The sequence below is a fragment of the Copidosoma floridanum genome, unplaced genomic scaffold (genome assembly GCF_036245765.1).
Source record: "Copidosoma floridanum isolate Cflo_tuat_1 unplaced genomic scaffold, Cflo_Japanese_pri ptg000013l, whole genome shotgun sequence".
Lineage (NCBI taxonomy): Eukaryota > Metazoa > Arthropoda > Insecta > Hymenoptera > Encyrtidae > Copidosoma > Copidosoma floridanum.
This window is the reverse complement of record NW_028321890.1, coordinates 30,691,095-30,715,599: the sequence shown is the minus strand read 5'-3', so window position 1 is coordinate 30,715,599 and position 24,505 is coordinate 30,691,095. Positions and strand designations below refer to the sequence as shown.

Below are 24,505 nucleotides of genomic sequence, written 5' to 3'. Positions count from 1 at the left end.
TGGCACATACATATATCAGCCGAGTCTGCCTTCTGCTGGACACTCAACCTCTCTTTCCTCTATAGCTCCACACTCGTTGTCATACTTACTCGGTATTTGTTGTTTGTTTGAACATTACACAGAAACTTGCATTTTCAAGCAGTACAGTTATACCTCTGGTCTTAATTTAAATGTCCGTACAATGGTAGTTTTCGTCGGATAAGCGCCATCGCCTCTGGGGCTATTTTGCGGTCACAGGGTTCATAAGGTTGCCCCGGAGGGATGGAGCTTATGTGGCGAATGCTATTTTTCCTACCGAGGGCGCACCAGCCTCTCAAAAACGCCCAAGGTAGAAAAAATACTTTTAGCTCAGTGACAACGTGTTCACTGTATATTGGTGTCCTTTGACACCCGGAGATTGGGACGCCGGACGTGTTGTCATACACAAGTCGTTGCACGATGCTTGCGTAGGTTGTACACTTATTACAAGGAAAAGTGCGTGAGCTATACATAACGAAGTATTAAAATGTTCCAATACAGTGGTATAGTGGTGATTCAAGCGTGTTGGCTGAAAATCATATTTAAAAAAAAAAAAAGAGCTTTTTGACGTTTGCGCATCAGATGTTACGTATAAAAGAGTGTAATATTTGTTATTTACATCGCTTTCTCTGCTGTTGCTGCGTCAGGTGGCATTGCGTTTATACATGTACATACAAGAGGGTTACCATACACGGAGACCGGTTACGCGTTTTTCTTTTCATCCGTTCGCTCGCCAATTCAATCGTAAATGCTAATTTCTCCCCGCCGAGATTTCTTTTTTCTTTTATTTTTTTCTTTTCATTTCAATTCAACCACGATGTGGAGCCTCTACTACTGTTACATTGCCGTGTACTGTCCTTGACGACATATACCAATGTACCGGTTATTCCGTTTTCGCGTCCATTTTATTTTTTAAACAACAAATCCACAATTATAAACAGTGAGCAGTAACTCTTCGTTTTTTGTTTTTTTTTTGTTGTTTTTTTTCCAGCATTACCATTTCCCGCTAGTGCGTTCGGGACAAGGTCACCCGCGAACTGGGGAAACAAAAAAAAAAACATTCCTTATCTTGTAAGGAGGTTTCTTCCCTCTAAATCGTTTTGAACGCACGGCTCGACGCACTTATGCCCGAATAAGTACGGTTGGACGGAAAATAAACAAACGAGCGATTACAGCGTTACTTGTTCGTTGGTCGATAAGAATGTTTACGGAGCAAAAAGTGCGTCTCGATTTTTCCAAACTATACTGTACGTGCATATATATCTTAGTACCGAAATAGCCATTTAAATCCCGTAGAGCACGTGTGCGTGCGCGCCACCCTTTTTTTTTTTTTTCTTTTTCGAGTCCCTCTGCATGGAAGGCACTTGACGTCTCTGCACTGCGGTTTTCAATTTATACGTGCCTCTCTCTCTCTGTATATATCTATACGGCTCTTTTAAGAGCTGAGATTCGAATGTAATTTTTATTCGTCAACCATCAAGTGCCCAAGTCACGGAATTTCTGTGTCGCAGTGAAACAATAATAAGGCAATGCATGTCAACGAGAATCAAGTACTTAAATGATGATGCAAACGAAAAATCTTTCAATCTCATAACATCAAAGCAACTATCCTTTAAACTCTTATTATTAAACCAATGGTGGATTATTTACCAGTACTTTTAAACAAAATTCAATACCGATAAATTTACTTGTTAACAATTCTGAGGTAGGATGATGATTTGCATCGGCAAAGCTAGGACTTTTGAGCCAATTCTTGATTTACATCTGGACAACCGATTGTTTTCGGTATCCTTGCACTGGTTGACACCACCTGCACGAAAACTGATGTAGGGACACTGTTTTAGGCTCCAGGTTAGATAGATAATAATACGAGAGTCACCGTGGAACATTATGTGGATTTATTATTTACTTACTTTTGTGCTTTTCGTACATAATACTTACTACCGTGTATGCGACGATTACGTATGTAGCCTCGGTATGGCGCTTCCACGCCACCAGGGTTAGCTGTGATTTTATCCGTGCGAATTATCCTCGAATCTACCATGTATACTGATGCTTTTAACTTATTGTATATACGTGTTTGTGCACACGTTGTGCCAACACGCGTATTCATTATGTCGTACCCATATAATGTACTTAAATGCGTGCGAACAGTGTCAAAGATCCACATGTGCGACGGGTCGGTGCGCTGCAGTGTCGCATATTATAATATACGCAAAATGTAGGACACGCTACCGGCCGGCGCACGCGCCCTCTCCTCCTGGATTTTCGCTGATCTTTTGTTGTACACTCATTATGACTCTGGTGTCAACTTTCTTAACGCGCCTGTGTGTGCATAAGCACCAGGCACAATATATACATATAAATATATGTTCGCTGTGTTGTCGAGGCAGCTGTCAACAAAATTGCTCCATCATCGCACGCCTATTCGGTTTATTGTCCTCCGGGAATGAGATATGTAACTAGGCTTGCGAAAAGCTTGCCTGGCTTTTCTTCTTTTCATTGCTCGATATAAAGGGCGGATAATTCGTTAACGACACCCTCGCGTATTTCTTTATGATCTGCACACCCTGTTACAATCTCATGATATTTATTGCGCACACAAAATAATAAGTTTACCCATTCGTTGATTCATTTATGGCTTCGCGTTTCTGGCTTTTAACAATCCATTCAGTTGAATTTTTCACGAGACGTTACCCCTATTATTACAATGGACTACGTGAAATTTGACGTTTAATCCATTCTCATTTTTAGCCCCGTCAACAGTGAAAGTATCATTCTATGATAAAATTATGTTTATTGTTAATAAAGTATATAATAATTACGTGAGTTGCGGTGCTCGATATTGCACCGAGTATAAAAATCTTTTTGTGAAAGTTCAACAGGATGTAATTTATCTTAGCGTTGAAAATGTAACGTGTTGACTATCAATACATTGTTACCGAAACACGCTCGTCGCCGCGCCAAAATAGATTTTAGTTACTGTGACATTAATTTTTTATAACGAGTATCGAGTACACAACTCCCACAACTTTTTTTTTAGGTACCCAAGAATCTCAGTGTGACATTGCAAATCAGAGCATATTACACCGTATAAATATAGTTGTAGTAGTTGGGTGTGATGCGGTACAGGTAATATCTTGCGCACGCGCTCTCTGTATCCTACTTACTTCCCTCGCGACTCCACTGTTCTGTATGCGTACTTATAAAGTCTCTTCTTCCCATCACGGCGTGTATGTACAAACGCCGACGAGCTAAATATACACCATCGAAGATTGAGATTCGATTTTCAAATCTAAAGCATCATGGATGTCCAGCGCATCTTTTGGATTGACGCGAAATGTGACCCCAGTCAAAATCAATAATTTGGAAAAGCTGGCGGGCGAGGAAGGTAACGGAGGGCTGCGACAGCACAACGGCATCGGGGACTGCAGGCTGTGCGTTTAAAAAAAGAAAAACGTTGCGGGCGTGTCGCCTTTTCATCCGTGCACCTACATACAATACCTATACACATGTATACCAACCATATAACACGCCGTGCTGGACCGAACAGATGTTTACCTTCTGAAAAAGCGGTGGGGGAGGAAAAGGCAAAACATCAGCTGGTATATAGGTGTATATACGCGTCGTCTTTGCTGCTTTCGAGGCCGCTGTAATCAAGAGCATGGCGTAGCAGCAGCTCATTGCCATGGAGTCCGAGAGAGAGAGAGAGAGGTGGGAGCTGGAAAACCTTCCCAAAGGCTTTTTTCTCTCGGGCCCTTTTTTTTTTTTTTTTTTTTAGGGTACAAAGGTGTACACTGTTTGCGTTGATGTTTCAGTAAATTTTTCATTTATGTCGTATTTATGGGTTCTTATAGAGCTCGCAATTACAAAATACCTCGCAAAATACAATAAATGCATTGATCCTTGATTTTTCTCAATTTATCTACAATATTTGGTTACGTTGTTTTATACGTTTTATTGTTATTCATATTGCATTGCGCGTATTTTTGAAAGCGCAAGAAATTTTTCAAGCTCAGCTGCAGGTTACAGCAGACCAGGCACATGTCGTCACTTTTCAAAACACATTTCTTGTTTATTCGTATCATCTCTCGTTGGATGTTACATAAAAAAATGTTGTCGAAAACATTTGCGAGCTAAAATTAAAAGCCTTGTTGTTTTGCTCACTTTTTGTAATCTTGACAAAAACACGAGATTGATCCACGTTTTACGAATTTGTAATTTTTAAAGGTCAGTTCAAACGAGTTTGGGCAATTTTGGATTTTTATTGGAATTATTCTGAAGGACTATTTAGAAACCAACCCAAATCGAATGAAGAAAAAAATATATCGGAAAAATTCGTTAAGCTTGAAAAAAAATTTGTAGTTTTTCAACAGAGTATCAAACATAAAACAAATATAACGACATTTTAAGTTAACGACAATCAATAATACTTACTGACAAAAATCGTTCAATTTTTAATTTAGTTTTTTGGACAAATTACTCTAAATACAAAAACAAAACTTGCGTTACTTGAAAAACTTCCAAGTAGATTGTGTTTTGCTAAAGCAAATTTTTTATCTTGTAATCAAAGGTCCTAACAATCTGATTGGCAAATTTTTGTGATATTGGCAGTTATGATCTATATTTGCACGCGATTTGATCAAAGGGTTTAATAGTCGACCTCTTTACTACCGCCGTCGTCGTGGTCTCCTGAAAAAAAAAAAAAAAAAAAAAAAAAAAAAAAAAAAAAAAAAAAAAAAAAAAAAAAAAAAAAAAAAAAAAAAAACCAAGCAGTACAAGATAGAGACAGAAGCAAAGAATTGCTGACCGATAACTGCAAATTAATAGACAGCCTGTAATATCTTCCTGGGGCAGCGGCAGTGATGTATAGCCAGTAACAGCCTCTCCGCGATTTAATAAAGCGCTGCCGGCGATGGTGGGCGTTCGTGTCGTGTCTTTTATTCCATTAATCAATCGATCGGTCGTCAAAGGCGGAGGGCCCGGCGCGAAAAAGAAGCCGAGGAGAGTATAAGTGCTTACTCGAAAAAAAAAAAATAATAATAATAATAAGGGGCCACAAAGCCACTCTCTCCCTCCTTTTCCCTCCTCTCGGTTATTTGCGTTGCTTCTCTCAATGTATCCGTAATTGTGTACGTGTTCCCACACACTCGGCTACTGGTGCACGAGGCGTGTCGAAACGGGCTCTTGTGCGAAATATCCGGACGGTAATGATACCTGGAGAAAAAAAGCTCAGTACCATCGCGCCAAAGAAAAAAGAAAGAGAAAGCGAAAAAGCGAGAGATATCGATTCACCATCATGTCTCTCACTCACTCATTCGTTCTTTCACTTGCATGATGTTCGTTTGCTCATGCACCACACACTGACTACTGAGTGAGTCACTATTTGTTCTTGTCGTTGGCGTTGTCGTCGCTGTGTGTTCTCCATTCGTTTGTTCGTGAGTGAACATCTCTATTGAATGAAAGAGAAAGAAACGGCCCCTTGAGTGTCCGGTCTAGGTATACAGCTTTAAAAAATCTCTAATTATTGTGGTGATGCGATTAATTAATTTTTATCACTTATACCTACATCTCTAGTTCATAACTGGTAAAGTTCATGTTATTACTTTTAAAAAAAGTATTGGGTCGTACAATCCGTAACACATAAGTTTATAAATCTGAAGCCAAAGAGTTTTCGATTATGTATTTAATAAATAAATTTTACTTGGTACGGTTTTTTTTTTCTCTCTCTCTAAAAATTTTGTTTATGTTTGGTTCGATTACGTATTGAAGTGACGGGTAACTATAAAACTGCCTCAAAACGTAGAAATTAATTTTTTCTAAATCTACAATTGAACAGTGTATTTTTTCGCAACTTACATAATATATAAAAAATAATTTGGATACAATAAAATGTACCCAAGTAATTATGAATGGTCCAGAAAACTTGGATCTTCTGAATCAGTTGTCAAACTGACTATACTACATGTTATAATCAGAAATATGTTTTAATTAATCTAACATATGCAAAGAGAGAATAAAATATCGCGGGAGTAGATGAAAAACCAGCGAAAACTTATGTAATTAAATAACGCGAGCTTTACGTGATCCAAAGAAGGATATTTTGGGGACACAACCTTGATGTTCAGAGATAAATTCGTATGGATCTCAAAGCCATCCGTGTACGTTAGTTTGCATGGTTTTTAGGGGACACAGGGATACATATATACATACACATAGATTCATCGTGTGAGTGATTGGATCACTGGATGTGGCCTTCGATTTTCTTCGAACTTGAGTGTTTGTTGTAGTTGTATTGACAGGGTATAAAAATAGACATATAAGCCTTTACATGCTTAAAAAGAAAACCTCGTTTTTTTTTTCCCGCTGTGTATCTCAAGGCGATTGAATTCACAAATTCACGCCTTCTCATTGCGTGTGCGTGTGCGTCACACCATGGCTTAAATCTTTCACTTGATTTGTGTGCTACTTTTGCTTTGGTGTGGGTCCAGCTTATGTAATTGATTACCTTGTGTGTTTTAAATAATATATTATTTCATACAAAGCTTCGCAAAAAATTTTAAAAATATCACGGTTTTTTAAATAGTCCCTAAATTTGTTGGGTAATAACCAATTATTGTATGAATCTTCCGTTGAAACATTTGATCAATGATTCGGGTCGTTACTTTTTACACCAGTGAGAGAAAAGACAAATAAAATCGATCGTTAATTACAGCTTTTACATCGTATATCGCACGTTACCAACAACTCCAAACTGTTAGTCTTTGTCGATCAGTGTTTATTTAACTAAATACCCACTGTGTCAACCACAACAAACGAGTTGTTTGTAGGTTTTTCATGTCACATTTTTTTTTAAAACTTTTATTTTAGAAAAAGAAAATGCCTACTCAGAGCTCGGTGCTATGTCTTCTGGAACAAACCTAATTTGTTTGGAAAAGTTAAGGAATGCCGGGCTAACTTACCCACTTCAGGAAAAAAAAAGACAAGCGGGAAGTCGCCTATATATACCCAGATGATACACAGCCGTCGCGAAGTGTAGCAATAAAAAGCTCCGAGTATACCGCCCGGCTGCTGCTTTTTCTTCTTCTTCTACCTTGTCGGCGTGCTATCTTGTATTGATTTGTTTTGCCAACTTGCCTGCCACACCGAATCACTGACTCGTTATGCTATCGTGTCTGTGTTCCTCTCTTTTTTGCTGTTACTTATGTATTTTTATCTTCATCTGTTTCCACTCTCGTCGCGACTGATTTTTCAATATTTTTCATTTCATTACATTTCATTACATTACATTTCATTTCATTACCTTATACCTACCTGGCTATTTTTGTTACTCAAGCCCTTTTATCAATTCGTTAATATGTAAAAAATCACAAATTTACTGTATAAAAGGTTCATTTTAGAAAATCATTTATTTTGCATAATTAAAGTATCTCTTTTATCTTTTTCATTGATATACTTTGTTGTTATGCTATTGGCTCCGTGTCGGTTCTTTAAAATGGCGCTATTATTATCATCGTGGAGCATATAACAACCTACAGCACTTGTTGACAAAATAGTATATATAAATATTAGAATACTTTTTATACCTTTTTCAAGAGTTCACACAAGACCAATGTATTTTTTCCGTGAATTATTTAACTATGTAATGTGTATGCATACGAGTTCCACACTATTATTAAAAAGTTGGTGAGTAATGATCAAGTCGCGACTAATTCTTTCTACATGGGTATTAGAAATTGCACGTTAGTAGCCGTTTTAAAAACTTTGTCTTGGTGCCTTCTGAAGCAATATTACACTCGGGATCGATAAACTTTACTACTTATTTTTTAGATTTCCTATGTCATAATTTTGAAAGCCATTGAACCGCTATAATCTGTACGTAAAAAAAATTTACCGAAAAATGGGACAACCGAGGTGGCTGCCCCTTCAAGCTTCCACTCTACCCCAAAAAAGCTGAATCTTTTATTCGAGCTTTGACCTCCTTCATCAGACTTTTGAGAACAGACGTTCCAGAAATCAACCCTTTTAATTGACAGTTTAAAAAATAAAAAATCATAAGAAAAGTTCGTCATTTTGTTATCAAGTATGTGAAATGATTACTTGATCGCCGTTTCTTATACAATAAACTGAAAAAATGTTAATAAGTAGAAAAATTTAAGCTTTATATCTGCAAAAAAATTAAGGATGGAATATATAATCTTGTAATAATACTTTTCACGTGGACATTTACATTGTTGTCATAGGGACGAATAATCCGAATTGATTTAGAAAAAAGTAAGCTCACGCTTTTGCGAAGAAATGAAGATACCACATTTGCCAGACAACAAAGCGTTGAATACGATTAGCGATCTGCCAGGTACTAGCTCTTTTACCTCAAGGAGCAGTGTGCAGCTGCTCGATTGCATATACGTATATGCACACGGTAGCCCCTTTAACGTACTGTTGCGTTATTGCGGCGTGCATGAAAAAAAAGGCCAGCGCGAAGGAATGAGACGGGTGTCGGCATTGGTGGCAGCGGGAAAAAAAAGTTGCGAAATCGCAGACGTTCCGTCGATGCTCGCCTGTTGGGTGCCCAACGCGTCGTTGGAATCAAGTTGGGCTGCTTCCGTAATGGGAAACGTAATTGCGTGTACACGTGCTCTCGTGTGTGGCTCCGCGTGTTTCTCTTTCTTTCCACTTCCAAATCCAAACTTTTCACGAGTTGGTAGTATGCAATGTGTTATTCATCGGCATATACATTACTTACGTAGGTGTTTTTTTTTTACAACAATACACTGATTTTAGTTGACTTAATTCTTATTAACCAAATATTTTTGGTCCATCATATATATAAAATAACATTACATTTTTCACACTTGGCTTATTACATTATAATTTTGAATTCTTATTATCCAAAATTATTGGGTATTAAATAGTTCCAAATAAAAATAATGATGATGGTAATAATACATGACCTGTAGACGCGACTAAATTTTGCGTGAGATGAGCTCATGAACATTGAACAATTGATCGCGATAATTTTTCTTTAGTCTGATATTATCCGAGCCCATGACGTAGCAACATTCTCGTTAATTTGAAAAATTGAGTGTCGAAAAGAACACATGTCGCTTCGAGCCGTATACATAATCCATATGTATCAGCAGAAAAGGCGGTACTCGCACGTAGTCGTGACATTGAGCGCCGTATAATAAATACCTCGGAGCTCAATTGTGTAACACAGTAAGTAGTTCTTCGATAAATCTCGTATCGAAATCGAAGCCAGATAAAAATCGTAGCAACCGATTACCATTAACCGTGTACTTGTTCCCAAACAGAGAGTCGGTCAGTCATTTAGTTGAATAGTTCCGAAGAACCTGGAGTCGTCACTTGATGTGAGAGAAAAAAAAAGGATCGATCACCACCTGATGAAATCACAGCAGGTTTTTTGCTCTCTCGTATTAGTGAGCGTGTATATACCTACTTACAGAGGAAGAGGAGGAGGAGGAGGAGGTGCGCGAAAGCGCGCGAGGACAGTGGCCGTGACCCGAGCCTCCTCCTTCTCCTGATCGTAGTGCTGTTCTGGGGCTCCGCTCCTCGTCGGCGCGGTGGTGTAAGCTAGCAAGTCAGCTATCACGCAGTCGGAGCCGGTACACCAACCTACTCGCGTGCAGAGGAGGGGTCGGTGGCCCCGTACGCGGAGCACGCGCTATACAACAGACTCTGTATATAATATACAGTCGTCGGCCGGCTTGACTCACGGCTATCTACTGTACACATAGGTATACATCATGCGTATATAATACAAGCGATTCCTGATCTCGCAACAACTTTTACCCACGTCTGTGACGTGAACTTCGACGTGAACATCATCGCGCCAATTTTATGAAAATATTGGTCATGGCTTATTTTTCTGTTCTTGTTTTGCATCGCTTATGCATTTACGTAATTGGAAAAAAAATAAATTAAATAAAAACGAAAGAGGAAATTTTTCGATACTGGCTTCCCAACAAGTTTTGACGCGACTGTAGATCAACGCGTTTGGGCCTTTTTTTCTTATAGCGGAACGCTCCCAAAGTCGATTTGTTTCGAACAATGGGAAGTATTTACGGAATATTTCATCACTTGATTTTTTAGTCTAAAATAAACAGGTGATTGATTAATGAATAAATTTTTTAGTTAGTTTTATTCTCGCATTTGTTTGTTACAGCTGGTATTTGGAAAAAACAAACTGATCATAATTTTGCGAACCGTTGAAAAATTTATTTTCTTTGTCCAGCCAAGACGTGTAACGAATGTCAATGCCATCGATACTCGATTACATTACATTGAAAGTAGTGGGTACTTTGTTGTACGGCAATCAATATAACTGCATATATAACATAATAATATACTCATCTAAAATTCCATTCAAATGGTCATTTCGTTGATCATTGTCCCCGCCACGGTATATAACAATCATCACTCTCGTCCAGCCAATTGTTTATTTTTTCTTTTCCATCTATTTACATGACCTTCCCTCCCCAATAATTTCTTTTGTAACATCTCCCCTGTCATTTCGTATAATGTATACATCCACGCCGGGCCCCTACACCCCCGTCTGTCTCCTCTATTTTCCAACGGTGGCTTCCCTCTGTCTCCCTCTTCCGTCCCTTTTCGCCTGGTGCGCACTTTTTCTCCTCTCCCTCTTCCTTCCTGCACCGTCGATCGCAGTCGTGCACCAGAACAACAACCGACACAGACGCGGTCGATATACGACCAGCCACCCAGTGCGCTTATCACCCCCGACTATATATGTATGTATATTTCTCTAGTGGTAGGTACTAGTAGAGAGTGACCGAGCACCTTGTCTCTCACCTTGCCGAATATCCTGCGGTTTCTCGTCTTCCCTCCGCTATCGTATGTGTACCTGTATCGTATAAACTCTATTCCAAGCGCCCCGAGGCGGATCGACCCCTCGAGTGCGCTGTTTCTCGCGCTCGAGTTGAATGAGAAAGGGGGGGAGGGTGCAGTGCCAAAGTGTAACCGAGACGCGAGAGGCAGAGTCCATAGGGGGTTTAACTTGCAGCCGGAGGAAATTGCGGTGACCAGTATACTTCCAAGGACTCGACCAACGCATCCTTTTTCCGGCAAGGGTTTTATTGTTTCCTCGATTGTAGGTCGTGCTTTTGTTAAAAAAAAACATTAAATGTTCAACATCATTATATTGAGCTCTTGATGTATATATGAATAAACGTTTTCATACAGGTGGCACATTTTTCATGTCGAGCGCGTGCATTGTTCGTGCGTATGTATATTTAATCACCACCACGTGTGTACAGATGATGACGATGATAGTGACTAAATTTTGCGAAATATTGTACCAAACGTGTCAATGGTTGACCACACATTTTTATCAAATGGCCTTTTTTACATTTAATTTTCACACCTTTTTTTTACGATTTGCAAGTTTCTCTTCACGAGCAAGTAACAGGTTTAACTTTTACTTTTTCGTTTTCTCGTTATTTATCATTACGTTTCGTATAAATGCTCGACTATGAAATTGAATCGGTTGAATAAAGGAAGTTTGGGAGAAAAGTTCAAAATGTAGAATCTTGTTTAAAAAACTGTATATTACATTTGAGCATATCAGGAGTGCGTGCACATAAATTATTTCAGACTTTTCACCAGGAAAATTTTCGAGAAAAAAATTATTAAATATTGTCAGTTTAACACGGTCTCTTACGTAAGAACAAGATTAGGTTGCCTGTTAATTAAAAATTATGTTACATTTAAAATGTGTTAGATTTTAAAAAAACGTTTTTTTAGATACCTTAGTACTAAAGGAAGATGCTGAACAACAAAAATCACGACTCGCTAGGCATTTTTCAAAAATATAACCAGTCGTACAGATTAAAGTTTGTAAAGAGAGGGTGCGTGGTAAAGAGGGCACATCTGCGCGGGCAGGAGAGACTCCCCGTTCCTCACCTCCCTGAATGATACTCCCAAACCTCCTTGGTCTGCAGTCGCATAATAATTCATTGTCCTAAGCTAAATTTTTAAAAATTCTATTCTAAAATATGCAACCTCAACGTCGCCTGGACTGCTCACTTCCCAGAGAAGTTATTGGGAGCAGGTGATTTATTTCCTACAGTGACAGCAAATTGTACAGGTTGTAAAGTGTATGCACTCCTGTCCAGCTTTTTGTCAATCAAACTCGCAGTTCAGGACGACGTCTTCGACAAAGTTGTCACGTAATGAAGCGCGTAGTCATCGCCAGTACGGCTTGTTTGCTCGATGCCACAGTTCTCTCGTTACGTCACCGTCCTTGATCCCGTCTAAGGACTTGTCCTTTTAAGGACTGCCGTTGGTTACGTAATAGCTCGGTAGTCGCCGCGTTGCTGAATTCATTGTGGTACTCTCACATAAGCGTACGTTACGTGATGGAGTCCAAACCTCTGCCGAGCCTACGACGAATCAATGTTGCTGTAAATAATCAGCTCTCAGCGTTAATTCAATTTAGTTGTAAAAAAAATTGACAAAAACCCGTAGCGTTTAATTTTAGTTCAACACCGACAAACCCTTGGGAATCAAGTTTCAAAAATGTGACTCTACGGCATCGATCTTTACCGTCGTCGTGGTACTTACGTTCCCTTCACCAGCTCAGATGACAATCTTTAACGAAAGGCCCCAAAAAGGTTCGCTCACTAGTGGTATATACATATATAATATATGCACCTTGAGGTACAGTAGGTTCATTCAAACCCCCCTTTGGTTCGGTTCGGTCGGTTCTGGAACCAAAAAACACGCGTTTACGAGAGTTGGTTCCAGAACCAAAAGTCCGAGTCGGTCGGTTCTAGAACCAAACTCTCGTGAACGCGTATTATTATTTTTATGTTTTTTGGTCCCAGAACCGACCGAACCGAACCAAAGGGGAGTTTGAACGAATCTAGTGGCATTAGCAAACGATTCTGAAATAATCTCAGGCGGTCAATGATCTAGACCTATACGGAGGCTCTCCCCGCGCCGCTGTTGGCACGTGTATGTGTACCACGGCTCGCCCACTCGGTGAATAATCGAGCAAATACTGCGCGTATTGTCGCCAAGGAGACGCTGGAAATCGATACCTCGATGGAGTTGCTCGGCCGAGCCTTCGGTGCTAGCGCCCCACACGCATAAGTATTGTGCGTACAATGAGCACGGCTCGCCTCTCGTTGCGTGACCTCGAATCATACGGGCGGCTGTGGCGGTGGTTTTATACAGCCAAGGTCGGGGCGCACCGTCGATGCATGTATACTCGTGCGAATACTCCACGGCGAACCCTTTGAGAAAAAGATACGTATATGGAGCCCAACAATAGTCATGTACATATATATATATATGTAGACACGTGTAGTACCATGACGTTGCTCCCTTGAGACGCAACGTCGTGGATTTCGGCGGTGCAGCGAACGGAGCACGTGAATATTTTTGTACGCTCCGTTGCGTAGGAGAGCTTTGCTTTAGTTGTGTGTTGCTGCTGCTGCTGTACGCGGGAATAACACGCGATTCACTGCTGGTGTTCTAAAATCACGTGTATGTACGTTCTGTGGACTTTTTTTTTTTTTTTTCTTACTTTTGCCCATTTGCACGTTTTTCTCCATCAACGCTGCCAAACTTCTTTTTGGCAGCGTTATTGAATTTCACTCGAGGATTTTTTTAGACAAATGTGTAAATATTCCGAAAAAAATTAGTTACTCTCGATGATTGACCTATATGTGATTATAAGCTCATGGCAAATAATTACACACGTGTTAAACATATTTTGCATATGACGACGAAAAGTCAAATCACGCACTCAGTTATTGAACCGGTAATAAAAAGAGAAGGGGCAAAAAAAATTCGCGATAAAGTGCGGAATGATTGACTTTTATTTACCAAGCAAAAATCCAACAAAATCCTGAAATTTCATACATGTCTAAAAAAAAACAATTGGCACTGTGTGGATTTATTAGCTCTAAACATCACTTTTCACTCGCTCCAACAGCAAGTTGCGGTTGATGGGTATCCGCTAATTTTGCCCCCCTCCCCCCAGATTAGTTTTTTAATTACCGCGGGCACGCGTCGGTCGTATCTACACGACAGCGCGATTCGTTCTCCAATGTTGACTTTTAATCATCACCGCAACATTGGTTATACAGATGCACAAAGCCATGTGCAGTATGTGTACGATCCCCCACCCATGCATATATAAATATAAGAGGGTGTGTAGGTTTACCGGCGCCCAGCTGTTGTCTTGTTCGTGTGCGAGTGTATTCAAATGATGGTACACTGAACGAAAAATGTAAAAGAACGTCTATTAGCCACCTAAACAATACAGCAAGCGAGGAAAAAAAAAAATTACGGTAGATGAAAAATAAAGCACCCGGAAAAAGTGCAACACTTGCAATGAAAAGCGAAAACATTCGCTGCAACTACATGTGTATATACATGTGCACCTAGCGTTTGTTACCTTTTCCTCTCCTTTATTTTAATTTTTTTTTTTAACGTTGGAGTACAGGTAATTAAAATTCATGCCAACAATTTCTGCAACTTTTGTCCCGACACTGTACCGCAAATTAAACGATCTTTTTTTTTCCATGTCATGATTGCAGATCGCTCCTTCGGCAAAAAAACTATGGGGCGTCGACGAAGGCGGCTCCAAGGACGAAGGAGGCGTCAAGGGCGGTGGGATACTTCACCTGGGTGATCAAATGTGGCGGGACTCGACGTGGAGCACCTCTGGTAAGTCAATTAAGTTTTTCTTCTCCCCCTTCCCCGTTTTTACCACAAATTTATATATATATTTACAATACATTTTCCAATTCATTAATTTGCGCTTTATTGCAAAGCGCATGTATACATCCGACACTCATTGCGGTATACAATTACGATCTAAACTTTGTCTTTAACAAAAAAATCTTGGTGCTTGAATTGTCGTTTTCGAGCCTTTTCCAACGACCACTGCTAATTGAATGCGCCTCGGAATGTGCTACAGTGTGGTGCATTAACGGAGTTTACGAGGCTTCTTTTAGAGTGAGTACTACAGCACACGACGCCTGTAATTGGGTTTATATCGTTGGATAATCGTTCGCGTGAACATAAATCTTACGGCCTTTTTGCGTTGGTACTTGTAAAACCGATACCACGACTTTTCAAACGCAGGTACGTACTTGGCAAAAGCCACTTGTTACCAAATGAATGTAAAAGTCCCCATCTGCCGGTTAATTGATAGTTTAACCACGTTATAATTATGTATAACCGTACAAACCATTCAGTTGTACATGAATACTCCAGCAGACGTTAGCTATATGTACACGCATGAATTTACAATATATATATTTTTTTTTCACTTAGAAATTAAAACGCGCCGTGTTATGCGAAACAATACTAAATTTGTCATTTCCGAGTACAGGGACAAACCACTGCGTCACTTGGATTGATTTACACCAGCAACACTCGGTTTAAACAAAAATTGTAAATCGCTGTAACTCCATTAATCAACCCTTTTTATTTCCCACGGTTCATTATTCAATCGAACAAGACGCCCGGAGTGATAAAATCGAGATGTATCGATGGTCTTCTCCTGCATCGAATTTTATGTACCCATCTGCTTCTCCTCCTAGAGTCCAAGATCGGTAATCGATGCTTCGCGAAAACCCTCGGCTAGCGGAAAATACATGTATCTCCCGAAAAAGGCCCGAGGCTAATCTGGAATCGGAAAAGCCCCCCCCCTTCCTCGGCAGCAGCTGGATGGAAGGGGGTGGGTGGTCTCTCGTCGATATACTCCCGGCGCGATGCACGCGAGGAGGAGAAAAACACGCGGAGGTCGGCCACCTCTCCTTGCCGTCGGGCTGCTTCCTGCAGATAGCTCTACCCCGACTGCCGACGGAGACGACGAGGCACACAACGCCACCCTCTCGAGCTTCTCTCGATGATGCCGTGCAGGAAAATAGTGGGATGTGGAAAGGGATGCACTGTAACAATGTGTATATATACGTATGGCGGTGGTTGGTGTGGGCCAGCAGTGTGGTGTGGCGAATGGGTATGATGTGTATGTATATTGGGTGCAACGCGGCTGTTGCCATGGCGACAGACGCCCGGCATCGGCAGCTGCGGCAACGGTGGGGGCAACGGCCCACTACAACAACTTGTACCCCTTGCGCGCGCGTGTGCACCACCACCACTACTACTGTTATACGTGTACATTGTATATCCACAAGTACAGAAGCACGTTCTCGTGTGTCAACCCTCCGCGCTGGGCGGTGAAGAGAGACAGACCACCGACAGATAGCGAGTTTACCTACCACCGGCCGACGACTCCGTCACCGCCACCCCGTTGTTGCGCTTTTCTCGTGTAGTCCCTTGTTCACCCACATCCTCTCGTTTTTTTTTTTTTTTTTTTTTTTCGTTACATATATTAGCTGGCGCTCATTTCGTAGTTTCGTAGCTCGAATTATCATATTCCCTTCCGTCATGAGCTGCTTCTCTCTCCGTTCCTCTATATGATGTCCAGGATACCCCCGTGTTTTGCTTTTCTCTTGCACTTAACCCTTTGGCTTTTAAAGTTGCGAATGCTTAAAACGATTCTTGGTCATACTCCACTGCTTTGTCTGGACCCACAGGACTATTGATTTCAAGTCATGTACCTTTGATAGCACATACCGGAGTGTCATTGAATATTCCCTCTTGATATCAGTTGTATATAAGTAATACATCCTCAGTCGTTTGAAGTTGAAGTCGATCGCTAACGTCAATTCAAAGTATTTGATTCGTTTACTTGAGTATTTCGGTGTCTTGCGCATCATATTGTTTATTTAATTTTTATAGAATACTATATGCCTGGGATTTTTATTTCAGCTTTGTTATAAATGTATTTGTTACTTATATATTACATACTTACAAATAAACTTCACTTGTTTTATTTTTTATCAAATTTGAGAAGTGCGTTTATCATTTATAGAGTTGAATTTTTAAATAAATCACAGGGGATTTTTATGATTCCCTTTCAATTTTTCTTCAACCCACCAAGTACAGCAAATTCAGCCCTCGTAACTTCCGAAATAAATTCAGAATAAAACTATGAACATTTTTTTTGTTTCTATAATTGATATTACAGAAATTTTTAAATGAATATTATGTAATTATCCTCGTACACTGCTCAACGTTCCAATTATAAGTGCTCGGTACAAAACATGTTTAAGATAAATCAGTTAACAATTAATTTTTTTTTTTTTTTTCACTGGTGGGCAGCAACAGTGTAGTTGGCGTAGCGCACGATTGTAAACACTCAAAGATTGTGCAAAAAGGAAAAACTTTCTAAGCAAAAAACACGACACTGAATTTGCACATACGCCGTACAGTTGGATACACACGTTGGAATACGTATGTATTATGTATACGCTCTTGCGCAAGGCAAAACACACGTATACAATTACCGCTATACAGTTCATTTTCCTCCGTAACATTTTTCCCCTGCAATCTTCCGGGCGAACATCTCTCATTTTCTTTTTCAATCTAGCAACGATTTTCTCGCCCCCCTCCCCTTTCGCTACATCACCTATAGCACGCTTTGCTGCGTCTCTCTTTTCCTCCAATGTTCACCCTCTTTTCTCTCCTCTTTGGCTTTTTTACCCAAGTCGCACGCTCATCTCTCCTTCCCCCGTCTCTTTCCTTTGCCGTTTCATCCATTGAATTTCGCAGAGCTGCTTCACCGCGTCGAGTCTGTGCCTGCATCTGCGATTAACAGTCGCAGTTAGCACCTGTCGTTGTATTGCTCGCTTATACTCCGAGAAATGGGATGCACTGCAACGTGCACCAGCGTATGAAAAATTTTTCCTTTTTTGTCCCCCCCTATATAGGCGGGAAACTACGTTTGGCGTTTGCAAAGAGGCGTCATCGTTTTATTCTTTCTCTCGCTGTATGATAACAACCCTTTGATTTCACATTTTGATAGGTCATGTGCAATAAATTTTTCAAATGCCTAGGAATTTATTTTTACTTCATAAGTGTCGGCACTCATGTTTTATTTCCGAGTAAACAAATTTGAAGAGGAATTTGCTTACAAGTTGTCTTTTAACATGTATATGTTACTCTCGCGGTGGAAAAAATGGAAAATTTTTGTGTAAACGTTACGTAGCATCGACCGAAAGAATAAGAAAGTTATGAAAAATGCACGTAATGAGAAAAGAAAGTTTAGCTCAATTATGAACAAAGAAAAAAAAATGTTACGAGGCAGCTAAGAAAATATCGGCATGAACTCAAACAATAATGGCTCCTATACGTTAAATCGTCTGCTGATGACTCATCTTTTTACAGGGTACATTAACTTTTTACGAAATACCTATCACTTGAATTATATTATACAAATAAACACCTCTTCTTATAACATAAATCTACTAATCATTTATTAAACAAGTACCAATTGTCTTGATTGCCGTAATCAATGGCCAAGTTTTACTGTTTTAATCGTAAATATTCAGAGAAAAAAATTACTAATAAGTTAGTCAAATATAAAGGAGTTTTTGAAACAAAAATATTAATGAAAACAAAATGAAACCGTATTTATTCTTGTCCGCAACTTTGACGCAACGTTTACACCTACATATCACGTACACGTATTCGTGTATTCACATTGTACAGTTTTTTATGATCTGCGATTCTCATTTTGTTGCAGATCATGCAGTTTCGCAGCCGATTTCAATGGGCACCGGTAGGTCTCGGATTGGAGTTGGCGGTGGGTTTCAGACATCGGAAGTCGGAGCTGTTCTCAGTCCACGAAGCAGGTACGTCAGCTTCTATGTTTTTACTTTAATTTTTCTCCCACGTTTTTTAATATGCAAACGGTGCAATATATTGTTGGTTTAAAATGATATGTCCGATGCTGAGCAAAATTTATTTGTGATCACCGTAAAAAAAAAAAAAAAAAAAAAAAAAATCGAAAAAGTGGTTCTTGGAGCTCTATGAACGTGATACCTAATTTTTCGCCAATGAGAAATCGACGATTTTTCGTCTTTTCACAGTGAAACTGGAGGGCTCGGAGTTAAAATGGTCGAGTACGTGCTTGGATCGAGTCCCACGACCCCGAAAGAGTTGGAGCCGCGAATGGCGTCCCTCAGATTGGTACGTAACCCAATGTATTTTTCACCACCACCGCAAAGGATGAAAAATTAAAGTAAATTCTGACAATTGTATTTTCAGAACGACACAGACAAAAAGGACAAAGACAAGGGTACAGCCAGTCCCTTTGATAATTCAAAGGACGATACTGGTCCTCAAGGAAACGGACTTTCCTCACAAAATGGTCTCGACGACGATAAAGGATTCAAGTGAGTGAAAGGATACCTTATCACTTATTATTCTTAACAATGATCAAGGATGATTTAATATAAGTTTTTTTTTAACGGTTATCGCAGTCGCATTCGAATTTTTTTTTTTTTTTTCATTTTCATTACTTTCCGTATGATAATAAAGGAAAACCAAGACTCTGACAGAAAGAATGGGATTTTTCGCTTTAAGCTGGAAAGAAAAAAAAAAGATCGTGCAGTTCTGTGTTACGACTCCTTTGTTGTTTAACTCTTACGGCCAAGCTAAAGAAGTCGAAAAAAAGTGCATCAGCACGAGTAAGAAAAAGAGATGCGTGCTCGGATAAAAATGAGAGCAACAGTGGAGACGCGCGGTGCATAAGAACAGGACGATAGCTGTCAAGGGCGCGTGTACGCACACAACACGCGCTCACGTATACGTATAATGTGCTATTAGGCCTCTCCATCGCGATACGCGCGCGACCAATGACAGGAGACTGGCCTGCATTTATATACATCAGAGTACATATTCTTTCGGGCTTTTGGACGCCTTTATAAAGTATCTATCGATGAGCGGGTTTTTTTTAGTTTCGCGGCGGTTCATCGACTTGTCGGTTTCACGACATCATCGTGACATCTAGCGGGAGCCGATGGGCGTGGGTTCTACCTTGCCGACTGCTCGTACAGAGGCTTTGCAGCATTTTTTAACGTTTACCGATACTATATGGTTTTAATCACGGTTTTTTTGCCAATATTTTTAAGCGTATACTACAATCGATACAAAATATAGACAATCATCGAAAAGATATCAATGATGAGATTGGAGTAAAATATACTAAAGTGCTTCTTTGAATGGTTCACCTGTTCTTTGTATGAATATCTCACTCTCGTAATGTTATTGTCACCAGCAGCAAGTAATGATAATTTTTTCATATTGGTGAAGTTTCTTACGCTTTATAAACTATTCAAATGAGATCTCAGTTTCGTTACATTTTTAATTTTCATAGAAAATGATTCGTTCCCCAAAAAAAAAAAAAAAAAAAAAAAAAAAAAAAAAAAAAAAAATCAAGCAATCAAGTAGTTGACTTCGTTATAGACTGCAACCTTATACCGAATAAGAATTTTTCATTTCAAAGCAAAGACGTCGACAGAAAACCTGAAACCTTTGCCAAGACGTCGTTATTGTAGACATCCGTTCGCCGCAAACGCTAGTTATAGCTAAGGAGAAATATTATACGTCAAAGGTTGCGCTCGCCTTTCTCGTAACTGTGCTCTCCTTTGCTTCGTTACTGCGCGAGAACGAGAGACGCTCGCTTGCGGTATCACAAAGTATCCGTTACTGCGATAAACAAAACCGAGTGCGATTTTTCAATAATGTATTTGCTCCTCGTACGCTTCTTTATTTTTTTTATATATCGTTTTAAATATCCATTAATAATAAGTACAGGTGAATATGCTAGTTGGCTCAGACAGTTTTTTAAATGCTTTTTTTTTTTTATTAGGAAACAAAGATATTTTTCCAAGCTTACTCAGTAGAAACATTTAACCCTCAAATATCGATTAGTCAACTTTTCTAGTGCTACATATTTATAATTAACGTGTATTGACAGGTGGTAAAAAAAACTTGCATAAATTATTTATTTTCTCAATTGTTTTATTTCTTGCGTACTTATAAACGTTTTTCATAATTTGTAGTTGTACATTAGCTCCGTTTTCTTACATGATAGCCCAATTTTTCATCGCCCCTCCTTGTGGATTCACAATAAAATCTCACTAAACGCCCGAACTTTGTTGACAGCCGCACACCTGGCAGTAGACAGCCATCGCCGGGTGAGGAAGAATTTCAAAAAAATGCGACTCTGGCGGTGAGCACAGGTGCCGGTGGCGTGGTCCTTCTGAAGCCCGGCGTCGACGTGATGGGCGGCGAGGAGCACTACATGACAGCTTTCGCCCCGGCACCGCACCATCTTCAGCATCACCAGGCCCCGCCGACCCATCCGATGCAACATCCACAGTCACACGCTGCCCAGCTATTCGGAGCCCAAGGCCCGCCTCAAGGACTACCCTCGCAGCAGCAGCAGCAACAGCAGGGGCCACCTCAGCCACAGGACACGACAGGGCACTTTGACGTACAGGTAGGAATTCCTCCTTTACCATCGGAATGTCGACTTGCAGCTAGATCCTTGGTGGAGTTGGAAATTAAATTAATTAAATGAGTTTTTTAACAAAAAAAAAAAAACAAAAAAAAACTTTTGAGCTATCTGACACTTGTAATTTACCATTTCATCACGCGTCTACCTGCAAGTTGACTCGTGGCATGAAAAATAATGACATTCCGTTGAAAAACTCGCACGACGTGTACAAGAACAAACAATAAACAAGACTGAGAAGAAGAAAAAAAAAAAAAACAACAACAGCAGTACACGAGCTCGCGGATGTTAATTTGACGTTGAGCTATTTTTTCCCACTCTCAAGTATGCCCGCCAGTCGCGCTAACGAGACTCGTCCTCTTCGTCAACTTTCAACCACTTTTCTACGTGCTTCCCGTACGCCACCTGCGCACGTAGAGCTCGTTATACCAACATTCAGCCCGGCCCTCCTGTACGTTTGACATGTCTAATCTAGATTTCACGTACTTTTTCGTCATGTTATTTCCATCGCGACGCATGATAAATACCAATGGCACCCTACAAACCGTAGAGTCTGAACATTTTTACGATAGTACAACTACGTATTTTTTTTCTTTCTCTTTACGTGTAGAATATTATTTAAATACCTATGCGTAAAAGTTTAATTTTGGGTTAACCTGAAGATTTAAGAGTGCCCTTTTTTCCTCCATGGAACAAGCGTTTTGAAGCTTTAAAGAGACTTTCCACCTGCGAAATGTGCAAATCAATGGCCCCTTGTCCTATAATGAAAAAAAAATGAACAATAAAGACTCGATTGCGATTGGGCTCGGGACGAATCGGCGAAGAAAAATAGGGGGCGAGAGAGAAATACATCCATATATTTATGCACATGAGCATAAAAGAAACTAAAAATGGGGGCAGTAAACAATGGCCCTCCTTCGCGTATCCCCGTATATACACGTACAAAAGCAGCTCATCGTCCTCGATCCTCCCTCTCGACGGCTTACAATATAAATCATACACCGGGTGCAGCCTAGATAGATAGACAGACACACATTTACCATTATAAGCGAGAAAGAGAGTGACGGACAGTCGCAGGCTGGCGTGTTACCCATCCCTCCACACCTATATATATACTGTAATACCGTCGCTCCGAAAAATAGAACGACGGAGAAAGACTCGGAAGTCGGAGGTGCAAGGGGTGAGGCTGGCGGTGGATATATACAGCAGGACTGGGACGTCGATGTCAATGACGGTACTTTCAAAAGCGCGACTGTACATTATGCACTGCAGCTTATCGGTACTCGAGCTTTTCATAAATAGTATACGCATAACACGGTACGAGCGCGTGTTGTACATATACATTATACACTTGGGCTGTATACCGCGAACAAGTTACGCATTGGTAATACATACCGGGACAAATCAATACGTGGCTGTGTGTGTATACGCGCGTATACGAGGAGAAAGAAAATTCCTTTCTAGCGTTTGTTTGTTTTTTTTTTTTCTCTTTCTTCATCAACTGTTTTGTTGTCCACAACGCAAGTACAGGCGCATAACGAGTAGCTCCGATCGGTGAAGAGCGCCCAAAAGGGTATTTATATTTACTCTCGAGATGATGGCTGTCTGTCGAAGGAACATGAATATTATTTCCCGCTAAGTTTTACCCGAAGATGAGGCAAATTGTGTATATTTACCGCAACTTACCTGAACAATAAAAGTTGAGTTTTCCCTTTCCGGTCTCTCGAGTCTTGTAACAGGTTTATACAGATCGAGCCCCCGCTCAAGTTTCCCTATGAATAATTTGTCCGTCTTGCGCGCGAAAACTTCATCTCGTCGTCCCATTTTTTTTTCCATCCGATTCTCGACGTTATACAGCTCATGTCTTCCTTTTGCCTCGCCTCCACCCGACGCCACACTTACACGGTGATATCCTCTTTCGAGATAAACCCTTTCGTCGAAAAGTTTTGCGCTTATCAGCCGCACCGTGGAACAACAATAGAACTGGGTATACATATATACGCCGGGAGATTGATATACACAGTGCCGCTGTTGCAGTACTCGGAAATAATCGTTATCATCATCGTATCCAAGGTCGCGTGCGCCCATTATTTTCATTTCCAAAGCTTTGCAAGACTCCCTTACTCATTTCCGTGGAGCCAACATCTATACCGCATCTCGTGTTCCGTGCATATATACACATGAATGTTATATTATGCCCGTGCCTGGTTAATAATGCACGCACTTTTCCCGCGAGTCGCGTGAAAAACCCACGTACCATCATTACATGGGTATATATATATTTATATACCTACTCCCACGCGATTGCCTTGTTGTTCTCGGTATACGTTATACATAAATTTACGGTGGCTTCGTGTCGTGTCTTCTTCCGTCACTGCACCTATTAAGTTCTCTTTCTCTATGCGCTATACGTATATTATATACACGTTGCTCCCGATGCCACTGTTGTCGTGTGAAGTGTTTCGCCAGACATGAGGCTGTTTTTTTTTTTTTTTTTTTTTTCACCTCTACGCGCTACGTTTCGTCGTGTACTTATATACGTACAGCATATAGGTACACGCAGTAGCGCGACCTCGAGTTCTGAATTAATTATTGGGCGTCGTGTTGGAACTGAAAAAAAAAAAAAAAAAAAAACATATATATATGTATTAGCACGTTTGAAAAACTCTTCTTCGTACGCAATTACCCGGGTGAATCGAGCCGCGAAGCGCAACCAACCTACATGGGATTATTTTCTACTACCGTATAAGTACGCTTTGCATTAATCGATTTTTTCACATTTTCATTTTTTTTTCTTCCCCTCGTACACCTTATGCCCTATATATACTAATTATAATCATGTACGCGGGGGAGGGGGGAGGAAAGAAAGCCACGTCATCTCTCTCGCGTGTACCGCTTTCATCCCAGCTTATTGACCGATACTCCATTTAGCGCGAGGCACGTGTACCAGAGATATATATCCATGTATTAACAGGCTGCAAGCACGCCCTGGTGGGCACGTAAACGCGCACAGGTAGGTATTCCAACACTTTTTTTTCATTATTTTCTCTTTCTCCTCTC

General features: G+C 40.2%; 1 protein-coding gene across 8 annotated transcripts in view; it reads left to right on the top strand.

Annotated features, from left to right (window-relative positions):
* Positions 1 to 24,505, top strand: part of pum (pumilio) — an 83,525-nt gene that overhangs the window by 6,297 nt on the left and 52,723 nt on the right. For all 8 annotated transcript variants that reach the window (XM_014354960.2, XM_014354959.2, XM_014354957.2 and 5 more), the window contains 5 exons: positions 14,607 to 14,736; positions 18,668 to 18,776; positions 19,014 to 19,113; positions 19,192 to 19,319; positions 21,094 to 21,430. In XM_014354960.2, the coding sequence (XP_014210446.2) occupies positions 14,607 to 14,736; positions 18,668 to 18,776; positions 19,014 to 19,113; positions 19,192 to 19,319; positions 21,094 to 21,430 (804 nt within the window). The remainder of the gene's footprint in view (positions 1 to 14,606; positions 14,737 to 18,667; positions 18,777 to 19,013; positions 19,114 to 19,191; positions 19,320 to 21,093; positions 21,431 to 24,505) is intronic.